The following is a 12500-nucleotide window of genomic DNA, read 5'->3' as shown; positions in this document are numbered from 1 at the left end:
CCGCACAACAAACCTCATATCATACCTCTCAATAAGACATTACATTATTCTTACATTATATGCAAGAATAAATATATTCTTGCATTATTCATTATTGTTTTTAAAAAAGAAATCACACCAAAATCTGCACAAATGAACCCCCATGACCATCACCGCGATTACATACACCAATCAGAATGACCACTGACCACCACGTGCGTAATTCAAACTTTGAAATTTATTCAGTTAGAAACTTTCAGTGTGATATCAACACGTGCTAAACAATTTTTAATATGGCTTTTGCATATCCAAGTTTAAGAGGAATTAGTCACCGCGATATTGCCGTCTCCACTGCTACAACAGCAGATAGCATTAATTGGCTTAAGAGACATGGCCTTTTGAATACCCAGAAAATATGTACATCGTGTGGAGCTACCATGAGAGAAGTAAGGAAAAAAAGTATATCTGATGAAATAATATGGTCGTGTGGAAGACCTTGTAGAAAATCCGTGTCAATTAGAAAAGGAACATTTTTAGAAAATAGCAAATTGAAGTGTCAACAATCATAGATATTTTGTTTTACTGGGCCAAAGAAGATTTAGCAAAAGGAATAGGACAGGAATGTCATTTAGCAAATGTAGCGGTGACAGATTGGAGGAATTTTTGCCGCGATGTATGTGCAGAATATTATGTTGCACAGAATATTAAACTGGGAGGACCCAATAGAATCGTAGAAATAGATGAAACCGCGTTTGTTAAGAGAAAATATCATGTTGGCCATCGGGTTAAAACGCAATGGGTGTTTGGTGCTTTAGAAAGAGATAGCAGAAGATGTATTTTAGTGGCAGTTGAAAATCGAACAGCGGACACTCTTTTACAGATTATACGAGAGCGTATATTGCCTGGTACAACAATAATATCCGACCTTTGGCGTTCGTATAATACACTCAGTCAGCTAGGATACAGACATTTGACCGTGAATCATTCTATAAATTTTGTTGATCCGGTAACATTTGCCACAACCAACCACATAGAATGTTTATGGAAACACGTAAAGACTCGAAATAGGAGAGAATGTGGAACAGCCAGAAATTTACTTCAGACCCATCTCATCGAATTCATGTGGCGCTATGAATTTAAGGATGATATATTCGGGAAGTTGATAGAACAAATTCGACAGCTATATCCATGTATTTGAGCATAAGTATCAAGACAGAATGAGTATCGCATTTATTTTTAAACTTAACTTCAAGTTTATATTTTGATAATCTCACCGTTGAAAATGATATTTGAAAATAATTTGCGTTTATTAATTTGATATATTTGATTTTTACATTCTAAATAATTTGCGTTTATTAATTGATATATTTGATTTTTACATTTAAATTCATTTTTCGAAAACTTCATGTAAAAATAAGAGAAATGCTATTGATATTTAAAATGTATGAATTTTTTTCTGATGTAATAGTGTGTGTGTTATATACACACGTACACATTTTATATCTATTATATGTGTGTGTGTGTATCTATCTATCTATCGTATGTATGTATATAATGTATAGTGGTTAAGAAAAAAAAGACGATAGAATAAGTTCTGGGGTCGATTTGTGCGACTAAAGCGGTAAAAATACATGTATATATTATATATATGTATGTATTAAATATATATATATATGTATATATACATGTATATTATATATATGTGTGTATGTATGTATATATATATACATACATACATACATACATACATACATACATACAAGCTTTTACTTGCATTTCAGTGGTACGTAAATAAACGGCGTAAATAAACGAAAGACGACGTAAATACACGAAGTTGACGTCTGACGTCAGATTTCTCTACTTTCACTTCTGACACCCAAAGGCATGACAGTGCCGATGGATCAATCTTGTACGGGGCTGTTATATTATTTATTTTCTCCCGAAGACAAATTTGATCTTAACACGGCCTTAGTAAACCGCACAACAAACCTCATATCATACCTCTCAATAAGACATTACATTATACTATGTGGCCCTTTTACCTACTAAATGTAGAAACCATTTTCCCCGCAAATCACGTCCTGCCTTCTTAGAAGGAATTGATGCTTCGTATACTGTAGTCAAGATTAAACTATATTGAAAAGGATTGGATAGTTTATGTATGTTGATAAATTACATTATTTACATTTGACGGATATTTGTCCTCATCTTGTTCGTTGGTAACACAACGTTTCGGCTGATATACCGCCCAGCCTTCATCAGGTGTCTTGCGGAAGTTTCATTGACTAAGCACTCAATGAAACTTGCTTGTTGGAATGAACGTACTCGAGTTGATTACAATTTTAGTCATAGACCAGAGAGACGAACTGCATTGATCGCCCAGGACTTAGAACGACAGTCATTAGGTACCTCTGGTCTGAAACATGCCCCTATTAACCAAGTTCTCCATGGTATACAAAATACAGACATAGATGCATTCATCTATATGATATATAAAAGAAAATTCTAAGACTGTATAAATACATACATATACAAGTAAATTTATAAACACATAAAAATTCATAAATATAAATATATAAAAATATAAGTCCATATATGTACTTGCGAAGTCCGTTCGAATTTGAATGCTTGATGGTCCGATCAAACATTCGATTTTTAATAAACCATTTAACCCACCATTTCTTCTAAAGTGACTCGATTAAATCTGATGAGAGAAATATAGAGTATTGTTATGGCTGGAGTTAGCTCGCCCATAGCAACCTATATCTTCTCGAAACGGCCGTAGGACTTTATACATAAATCTTATACATGTTCCAGATTCCATATGAATCATTTTACATTTGCTTTAGCATCCTTTTCATTGATTCAAATTCGAACATTGGGACTCCGCAAGTACATTTATGATCTTATATCTTTATATATAAAAATGAAGTTGTGTGAGTGTCTGTCTACTCCGATTTAGATTCCTAACTACTCCCACATTTTACGGTGCAGTTTAACCAAAAGCGGGTATCTTATAGTCGTGATTCATATCGAGCCCTTCTGGGTATTAGCGCGCGTCTACGATGAGTCTACGATTAAAAAAAATATTTACCATAATTTTTCCGCATTTTTAATGCATTTTCGCTCGGTTTATATAAGGGAAGTAACTCTATATAAATGTTTATATAGTTATTTCCCTTACAAACCCGAGCAACGCCAGGCGATACTGCTAGTTTTTATATATTTATGAATTTTTATATATTTATAAATTTTCGTGTATATGTATGTAGAATGTTTTTTACATATCATATAGATGAATGCATCTATGTCTGTATTTTGTATACCATGGAGAACTTGGTAAATAGGGACTGAATGAATATATAATCGACCTTTGAATTTGTTATATATATATATGTTTAGGACAGCGGGCTCGCGGTTGTAGGATCGCGGTTTCGATTCCCAGACTGGGCGTTGTGAGTGTTTATTGACCGAAAACACCTAAAGCTCCACGGTGCTCCGGCTGGGGTTGGTGACGATCCCTGCTGTACTCTTTTGCCACAACTTTCTCTCCCTCTTTCTTCTGTTGGCCTGCTCGCTTAGCCAGCGGGGTTGCGTCATTTGAAGGCTAAAACAATGCGAAGCGCATTGTGACCAGCGATAGCTTGGTCGGTCACAGTGATCACGGTGATATATATATATACATATATACACCACACACATACACGCAAGCAGGCATGTGCGCGCGTGGAAGTGTGTGTATATATAACTTCACATATACATATCTACATTCTTCTTCTTCTTCTTCTTCTTCTCCTCCTCCTCCTTCTTCTTCTCCTCCTCCTCCTTCTTCTCCTCCTCCTCCTTCTTCTTCTTCTTCTTCTTCCCTTCTCCTTCTCCTCCTTCCTTCTTCTCTCCTTCTTCTTCTTCTCCTCCTCCTCCTTCTCTCTTCCCCTCCTCCTCCTTCCTCCTCCTCCTCCCTCCCCTCCTCCTCCTCCTCCTCCTCCTCCTCCTCCTCCTCCTCCTTCTTCTTCTTCTTCTTCTCTTCTTCTTCTCCTTCTCCTCCTCCTCTTCCTCCTCCTCGTTCGTCTTCTGCTTCTTTTTCTTTTTCTTCTCCTCCCCCCTCCTTCTTCTTCTCTTCCCTCCTCCTTCTCCTTCTTCTCCTTCTCCTTCTTCGTCTTCCTCTTCTTCTTCTTCTTCTTCTTCTTCTTCTTCTTCTTCTTCTTCTTCTTCTTCTTCTACATGTTGCCTTTAATTACACCTGATTAATTTACACCCTTTCTTTTTTTCCCCGTATAGCTATTGAAATGGAAATTCAGCCGGAAACAGGTCTGACTTTTGGAGAAGATGGGTTTATGTCTATAGAATGTCGCACCGATGAAAGCAATCCACTTTCGTTCGCCCTCATACGAAATGACTCCGAAATTGTGAGGATGCAACACAACAAAAGTACATCCACTAATAATGTCATATACAATACCGATAATTTCCACTGTTATGCAAATGGACAAAATAATTCCTATGTGTTTTCGTGCTCTAACTGGAACGTTACGTGCAACGATGTCGGATCGTACAGATGTTCTGTAAATGACATCCATATTTCCAGTGCAAAGACTCTAGCAGGTCAGTTCACTTTGAAGGTCATTAATTTTCCACTTTTCAACATTATTACTTTTATAAATCAAAATCTTTTAGAATTTTGCGTGCAGTGCCTAAATTAGTAGAAGCTACTACTACTACTACTACTACTACTACTACTACTACTACTGCTACTGCTGCTGCTGCTGCTGCTGCTGCTGCTACTACTACTACTACTACTACTACTACTACTACCACTGCTGCTGCTGCTGCTACGATTACTACAACAACTACTACTACACTACTACTACTACTACTGCTACTGCTGCTGCTGCTACTATACTACTACTACTACTGATACTGCTGCTGCTGCTGCTGCTACTACTACTACTACTACTACTACTACTATACTACTACTACTACTACTACTGCTGCTGCTTGCTGCTGCTGCTGCTGCTGCTGCTACTACTACTACTACTACTACTACTACCACTGCTGCTGCTGCTGCTGCTACGACTACTACAACAACTACTACTACAACTACTACTACTACTACTGCTACTGCTGCTGCTGCTACTACTACTACTACTACTACTACTACTGATACTGCTGCTGCTGCTGGTACTACTACTACTACTACTACTACTACTATTATTATTATTATTATTATTATTGTCTGTTTGACTTTTGTTTTGTATTTGTACAAGTTGGCCCCAAAGACCTCAAGAGACATCAGCTTAGAAGTTCATGTTGGTGTTATGCCTAGGGTGTCTTATATTTCGTTTTGCACATAGTATTGTTCTAGAGAATATCTAAGAAAACATATGAGTTTGTTTTACATTTTGAGATTACGTAGAAAGTATTTTGCGTAGGATATGGGCAATTCCCATGATTTCTATCTTTTGAATTTCTGCCATTTTGGGGTTTCCTGGTATCTGACCTAGGAAACAATCATCCCCTTTTGCTATCATTTCTAGGGCTCCTATGACAACAGGAATTGTTTTAGTTCATTATTATTATTATTATTATTATTATTATTATTATTATTATTATTATTATTATTATTATTAGTAACAATATTATTATTATTATTATTATTATTATTATTATTATTATTATTATTATTATTATTATTATTATTATTATTGAATGAGAGAGCAGTTCATGCCATCAAAGTGACACTGGGGTAAAATATACGAAGCCCAGTATACCCATCATGACTACCCATCTGATAAGGGTACACTAGGTACATGCATCACAACCATATGTGTGCGACATGGTGATCTCATATCAAGATAAACACCGCATGACCTTGCAGGTGGGGCCCAGTTAGAATTTTCTTCTGGTCGAGTAGCCCATCCCGCTCAAAAGGTCCCTGAATGAGGGTTGTTTAAGGATGTTGAACGAACCACCCATGTTTCCAGAAGTGAATTATCCAAACTTGTAAGAATTCCTTTCAACATACGGCTATGATGCTCCCCCACTACTTCTGCTCGTGATCAGAGATGCACATATCGTCAGCCAATATGGGACATGCTCAACTGGTTAAGGTCAAGCAACTGACAAGCAAATCTGTGGTATTGAGCAGAATATTTGCTGTAGCCTTTTTTTTATACCAAGAGAAAACAATGTGCATGATAACACTTCCAATCAGTTAAGATCAGAAGCCATGAGAGCCACTGCCTGGTACTGCATCAGGGCATTTATTATTATCATCATCATTATCATCATCATCATCATCATCATCATCATCATCATCATCATTATTATTATATTATTATTATTATTATTATTATTATTATTATTATTATTATTATTATTATTATTATTATTATTATTATTAATATTATTATTATTATTATTATTATTATTATATTATTATTATTATTATTATTATTATTATTATTATTATTATTATTAAGAACTGTTCTCAAAGATCCAACAGTAACTGACACTAGCTTCACCTTCTTCATTTTCCATCGCTGGGCTATTTCGAACTTAAGAGGGTTGTATTTATCTATCTTTTTGCCTTCCTTCTTGAGTATTCGTGGGACAAAGGGGCATGCAACATCAACTCTATAGCGTATGTGGTGCACCTTGTCCACCTCCACTAGGTCTGATCTGTTAAGCTCTAGCACCTGATCTGTTTTAATTGGGAAATCCCAGAGGATTTTGTCAGTCTCCCACTCCGGCCCCTCTCTGCTGTTTGTGCTTATACCACGTCCTGCTCATACCAGCCCTCACTTTCCGCACTTTCCAATGTAGCACTTTCGCTACCTGATCGTGTCGCCACAACTTGTAGTGGTTTTGGGTAAATCTAGAGCATTCGTTCATGATATGGGCAATGGTTTCTTCCACTTTATTGCATATGCGGCACAGGGGAGACACTTGCTCGTTCACTTGCACATGCTCTATACTTGTGTTGCCAGTATAGTGCTCGCGGTGTCTCTGTTTTTAGTATTGTTTTCATCAGCCGATCCCACCTATTTTTTCCAGCAACTTCTGTTTTAGCGACATGGAATTGATTGTGTAGTCCCTTCTTGCGTAATTCTTCTTCGTGTACTTTTGTGCTTCTTCCTTTGTTTTCCCTTTTTTCTCTGCTCCCAAACTCCCTCGTTCCTAACTGTCACTAGCAAGGCTTCCTTACTTTGGGCTAGGTAACTCATTAAGCTCTCGGGTTCCATACGCACGCAGTCTTCCACACTTATCAACCCCCTTCTTCCACTTGCTCTCTTCATGTATAGGCGATCAGTGTCTGCACGTGGATGATGGGCTCCATGCATCATTAGGAGCTTTCTTGACTTACTGTCCATCTTCTTTAGCTGCTCCTCGGTCTATTTTAAGATTCCAGCGCAATTCTGAACTGCTGCGACAGTGCACGAGTTTATTGCCGAAGTTATGTTTCTGGCATTCTGCTTTGAAGCCAATATTTTTCTCATTCTCTGTAGTTGCTTCCTTTTGGTATTTTTCTTCATGTCATTGTGTTTGATTCCGTCTGCCTCAAGTATTCCCAGGTACTTATATGCTTTGAGGTTTAATTGCCTTCATTTCCTCACTTGGCAACCATATGCCTTCTGTCCTGACAAGCTTTCCTCGTCTCATCACCAAATTCCATCTTAATACTATTGGAGAAAATCCGCACAGGTTGTCCAGTTCTGCCTCAGTTTTGTTAATAGCTTCCATGAATAGCAAGTGGCTCAGTTTTCCCTTACCCCTTTCCAGATTATACACCGACTTTGTTTTCTGTAGAATTTTACTCAAAGCGGTTATTCCCTGCATGGAGATCAGTGGAAACACAGTGCCTCCTCTTTTGATTTTCACTTCACCTAATACTTGACTTCTTGCTGTCAATTCCCTTCTCCAACACTCCATGCTATTCCATATTAGGCTTCTCATATTTTCTGCTATTCCGTTGTTCTTATCCAGGAGTGTGGTATCATAGCGTATGTTTTCCGATAGTCAACCCGCGCCATACTCAGATTTGTGTGTCTTCACTGCAGGACCTGATAATTAGGCTATCAATTAAGAGCTAATCCTTCGTTCCCCGATTCCCCTTTCGGCACTCTTTCTGTTCTAATAACTAACGTTTCTCCAAGTATCTATACGGTTCACCGGCCATAGCACCTGACATTAGTTTCCACATTAGAGCAAGGCATGTTATTGGTCTAAAGTTGGATGCAACATTTTCTTTTTCAGGATCCTTGGCGCATCACATCCTTTCCGTTTGTCATCCAGCTGGGGACTACGCCTTCCCACAAGCACTCATACACAGCTCTAAATATTTCAACTGCAACGCAGACATCTTGAATGATGTTCAATATTTTAGTCGTGTATCAGTAAATGCATGCTATAAGCTCTTGTGAAATTATTGTTCTAAGATTTATTTTTCTTTTCAGTGAAATCTTATATAAAAAGTTTGCAATATGTTGACGGTTCCAGTTCTGGGAGAAAATATGATGGATTCTCGTGCCAAGCAGTTACTGGGTTAGACCCTGGAACTCGGGTAACCTTCGAATGGGAAACCTTTAATCTTAGATCTGTGTTAACAGAAATGACTACAACAGAAACAGTTGTTCCTGATTCTGGCAAGTGTTATAGTGAAGTATCTTCATTCCTTTCGGTCTATATACCAAAGATTATGGACATCCGCTGTTCAGTATTTGGCGAGTCACACTGTAAGTAAATATTTACAGTAAGTAAATATTTGTTGTGGTTTTTTTTTATTCATTGTAACTATTTTTTTTCTTTGTCCCTTTATAGGGATCACTGTTACAGGCCTAGTATTGGGTTTCTTTAACAAAATATTTGGAACTATTCCTTGCAGTAAGTCTCCTTGCTGACAGAAAACATTGTCGAATTCCTTAGATTTTTTTATGGCTGAATACTCTCTTTACTCTTTTACTTGTTTCAGTCATTTGACAGCGGCCATGCTGGAGCACCGCCTTTAGTCGAGCAAATCTACCCCGGGACTTATTCCTTGTAAGCCCAGTACCTATTCTATCGGTCTCTTTTGCCGAACCGCTAAGTAACGGGGACGTAAACACACCAACATCGGTTGTCAAGCAATGCTAGGGGTACAAACACGGACACACAAACACACACACATACACAAATATATATACATATACATATATACGACAGGCTTCCTTCAGCTTCCGTCTACCAAATCCACTCAAAAGGCATTGGTCGGCTCGGGGCTATAGCAGAAGACACTTGCCCAAGTTGCCACGCAGTGGGACTGAACCCGGAGCCATGCGGTTGGTTAGCAAGCTACTTACCACACAGCCGAAATATTGAAAGCATTTTCTAAAACTCTTTGCCTCAGACCTCATAGATGTACACACACACACACACACACACACACAAACACACACACACACACGCACTCCATCTCCCTCTTACACACACACACGCCACCCCATCTCTCTCTCACACCCACGCAAGCGCCCACGCACACACACGTATATATATGTACATATATTTTTATGTGTTTGTCCCCACCATCATCACTTTACAACTGGTGGTGATGTGTAAAACAGCCTCTGTAAAATAGCAGTTTGGCAAAGGAGACCGATAAAATAAGCACCATATTTTTTCAAACAAATAAGTACAGTGATCGATTCATTCGATTAAGATTCTTCAACGCGGTGCACCAGCATGGCCACAGTAATGACTGAAACAAGTAAAAGATAAAAGATATATACAGTAGTACCTCGGTTTTCGAACAACTCTGATCACGAATAAATCGTGCTTTATATATATATATATATATATATATATATATGTCTGTCGCTACGTTCTGAGTTCAAATTCCGCCGAGGTCGACTTTGCCTTTCATCACTTCGGGGTCGATTAAATAAGTACCAGTTACGCACTGGAGTCGATATAATCGACTTAATCTGATTGTCTGTCCTTGTTTGTCCTCTCTGTGTTTAGCCCCTTGTGGGTAGTAAAGAAATAGGTATTTCGTCTGCCTTTATTTTAAAGAAGGCGGCGAGCTGGCAGAAACGTTAGCACGGAGGGCGAAATGCGTAGCCGTTTTTCGCCTGTCGTTACGTTCCCAGTTCAAATTCCGCCGAGGTAAACTTTGCCTTTCATCCTTTCGGGGTCGATAAATAAAGTACCAGTTACGCACTGGGGTCGATATAATCGACCTAATCCGTTTTTCTGTCCTTGTTTGTCCCCTCTATGTTTAGCCTCTTGTGAGTAGTAAATATGCTGGTACCAACTAAAGATATGAATTTAACATGGCTCTTAATTTTCATTCAAATATTCAGATCAAACACTTTCCTTTACAAAACCATTTTTTGTCTTACAGATTATATCAGCGCTGGTTCTGGTATAGCATACTCTAAATGGATTCTGGTGGTCAATCTCATTCTTCTGCTTCTGATTGTCTTTCGTTAGCAACATTCCGTTTGATAACATTCCGAGTAGATAACGAAGGTTTGTAAAAATAGATTACTTTCTATTTCGTTTTATTTTTCTCTTCCCTTCTTATGTCTCCGCTCCCTACTTTTCTTAATTGTACGAAAAATAAAATGAAAAAAAAATAAAGAAAGAAAATGACTGTGACAGGTGAGGTAACAACAAACAAGGTGCCATTTCTCTGCTCTTTGAGAAAAAGGAACGAATAAAGAAATCAACGGAGAAGGAAACGAAAACGGTGAGAGAAGAAACGTGTCTAGATTAGCAGTTTCACATGTTGAGTTCAATACATACATACATACAAAAATGCATGCGTACGTACATACATACATACATACATACATATATACAAAAATGCATGCATGCATACATACATACATACATACATACATACATACATACATACATACATACATGCATGCATGCATACACACATACATACATATTTATATACATACATGTAGGGCCACCCTATATAACTGTCCTGAATTATACATATATAAATAATTCTCTATTTACCTAATATCAAGGTCTTTCTTTTAGTAAAGGCGCATAGTTCAGTGGTTAGAGCGTCGAGCTTACGATCGTGAGGTTGTGAGTTCGATTCACGGACCGGGCTGCGTGTTGTGTTCTTGAGCAAGATACTTTATTTCACGTTGCTCCATTTCACTCAGGTGTAGAAATGAGTTTCCACGCCACAGGTGCCAATCTGCATCGGCCCCTTTGCTTTTCCCTTGGATAACATCAGTGGTGTGGAGAGGAGAGGCTGGTCTGCATGGGTGACTGCTGGTCTTCCATAAACAGCCTTGCCAGGACTTGTGCCTCGGAGGATAACTTTCTAGGTGCAATCCCATGGTCATTCTTGACCGAAGGGGGTCACCCCACATACATAGACATATATGTATGTATATGTTGAATGCTGCAATAAAATCCATCTTAAAAAGGTGAAAACGTCTTAGTTTGGCATCTGTAGTCTACGAGACTTCATCTGAGGGTAAAAAAGATTATGAAATTTCGCGATCAACAGCTGCTCGAGAACCGAGAACCACGTGGGTGAGAGCAAAGTCATGCAGGTGTTTTCTTGGCCGCATCCGTCCAGGTAAGGCTTGACCATTGTGACCAACACATCGATGCAAGCTTTAGTATTGCACCTTGGGCAAAAATGAAACTGGATTTTCAATAGATAATCCACATTTCTTATCTCGCTACGACCATCAGAGACAACTGGAATGTCGTGAGCACCTCCGTGAATACAATATTAGGGCCCGCACGTATCCATCTCCCGTTCATCCGGTTCGCATTTTGCTTTTGCTGGAATTTGTTTTTACTGGAAAAGAACCAAAGAACGACTGGTTACCCAGAGTGCGCCAGTTTATTCCCCAAACTCTTCGATCAAGTCTCTCAGTTCACACACTAGACGCCTATACCCATCCTCAGCAGCACAAAATACCCTCGTGGGCCTGGTTTTACATGGAGACTAAATACATATCAATACGTCTGAGTATATTTATTTATTCTATAGTGTTACTTCTCTCAAATCGGAGTCTCGTCCCAGTCCAAATGTTGGTTATTTCCCCTGTTGGTGTGTTCTGTGATTTTTCTTTTATCGTCCTGTTTGTCCCCCTTAGATTTAGGTACCACCTACCGACACTACTTACTTGTCTTAGCTCCATTCAAATGATTCCTCATATATTTCTTTCTTTCTTTATCTATTTGCAGATTTATACTTACGTTTACTGCATTTGGTATCGACAAGCGATTGAAATGAATTTTCACCCGTACAAGATTTTACAAGATGCTTATAAATTTCTAAATACCAAGCTTGTTAATTGTAACTCCTTTTAGCCACTAACTGTAGAAATAGAATATTAACAATTCCACATTTGAGTTAGAATATTATACAGAGACAGTCTGGCTATATTGACATAGTTTCATTAAGTTAAAGTGAACTTTTGTTTAGTTAACGAAAGGGTTAGAAGTAAAATTATTTAGTAAACTACATCAAAAATGTTTTGATTTAAAAGTTAAACATTATT

The 12500-nt window shown here is 38.1% G+C and overlaps 1 protein-coding gene and 2 long non-coding RNA genes across 3 annotated transcripts in view; 2 read left to right on the top strand and 1 right to left on the bottom strand.

Moving 5' to 3' along the window:
* LOC118767027 overlaps positions 1-8719 on the top strand; it is a 9481-nt gene extending 762 nt beyond the window's left edge. Inside the window, exons 2-3 of the mRNA XM_036510935.1 lie at positions 4258-4581; positions 8433-8719. Of these exons, the coding sequence (XP_036366828.1) occupies positions 4258-4581; positions 8433-8719 (611 nt within the window). The remainder of the gene's footprint in view (positions 1-4257; positions 4582-8432) is intronic.
* Positions 8720-8748: 29 nt separating this feature from the next.
* On the bottom strand, positions 8749-9421 carry LOC118766847. The gene is made up of 2 exons (XR_005002757.1): positions 9311-9421; positions 8749-8920 (listed from the first exon to the last, which is right to left on the bottom strand). It is a non-coding gene; the product is annotated as an uncharacterized LOC118766847 (long non-coding RNA).
* Positions 9422-10317: 896 nt separating this feature from the next.
* Positions 10318-12500, top strand: part of LOC118766842 — a 2272-nt gene continuing 89 nt past the window's right edge. The window contains exons 1-2 of the long non-coding RNA XR_005002752.1: positions 10318-10482; positions 12184-12500. The exon at positions 12184-12500 is cut by the window's right edge and continues 89 nt beyond it. This is a non-coding gene — a long non-coding RNA (uncharacterized LOC118766842). The remainder of the gene's footprint in view (positions 10483-12183) is intronic.

This window comes from Octopus sinensis, linkage group LG18, assembly GCF_006345805.1.
Source record: "Octopus sinensis linkage group LG18, ASM634580v1, whole genome shotgun sequence".
Taxonomy (NCBI): Eukaryota; Metazoa; Mollusca; class Cephalopoda; order Octopoda; family Octopodidae; genus Octopus; species Octopus sinensis.
This window is presented reverse-complemented; position numbering and strand designations above follow the sequence as displayed.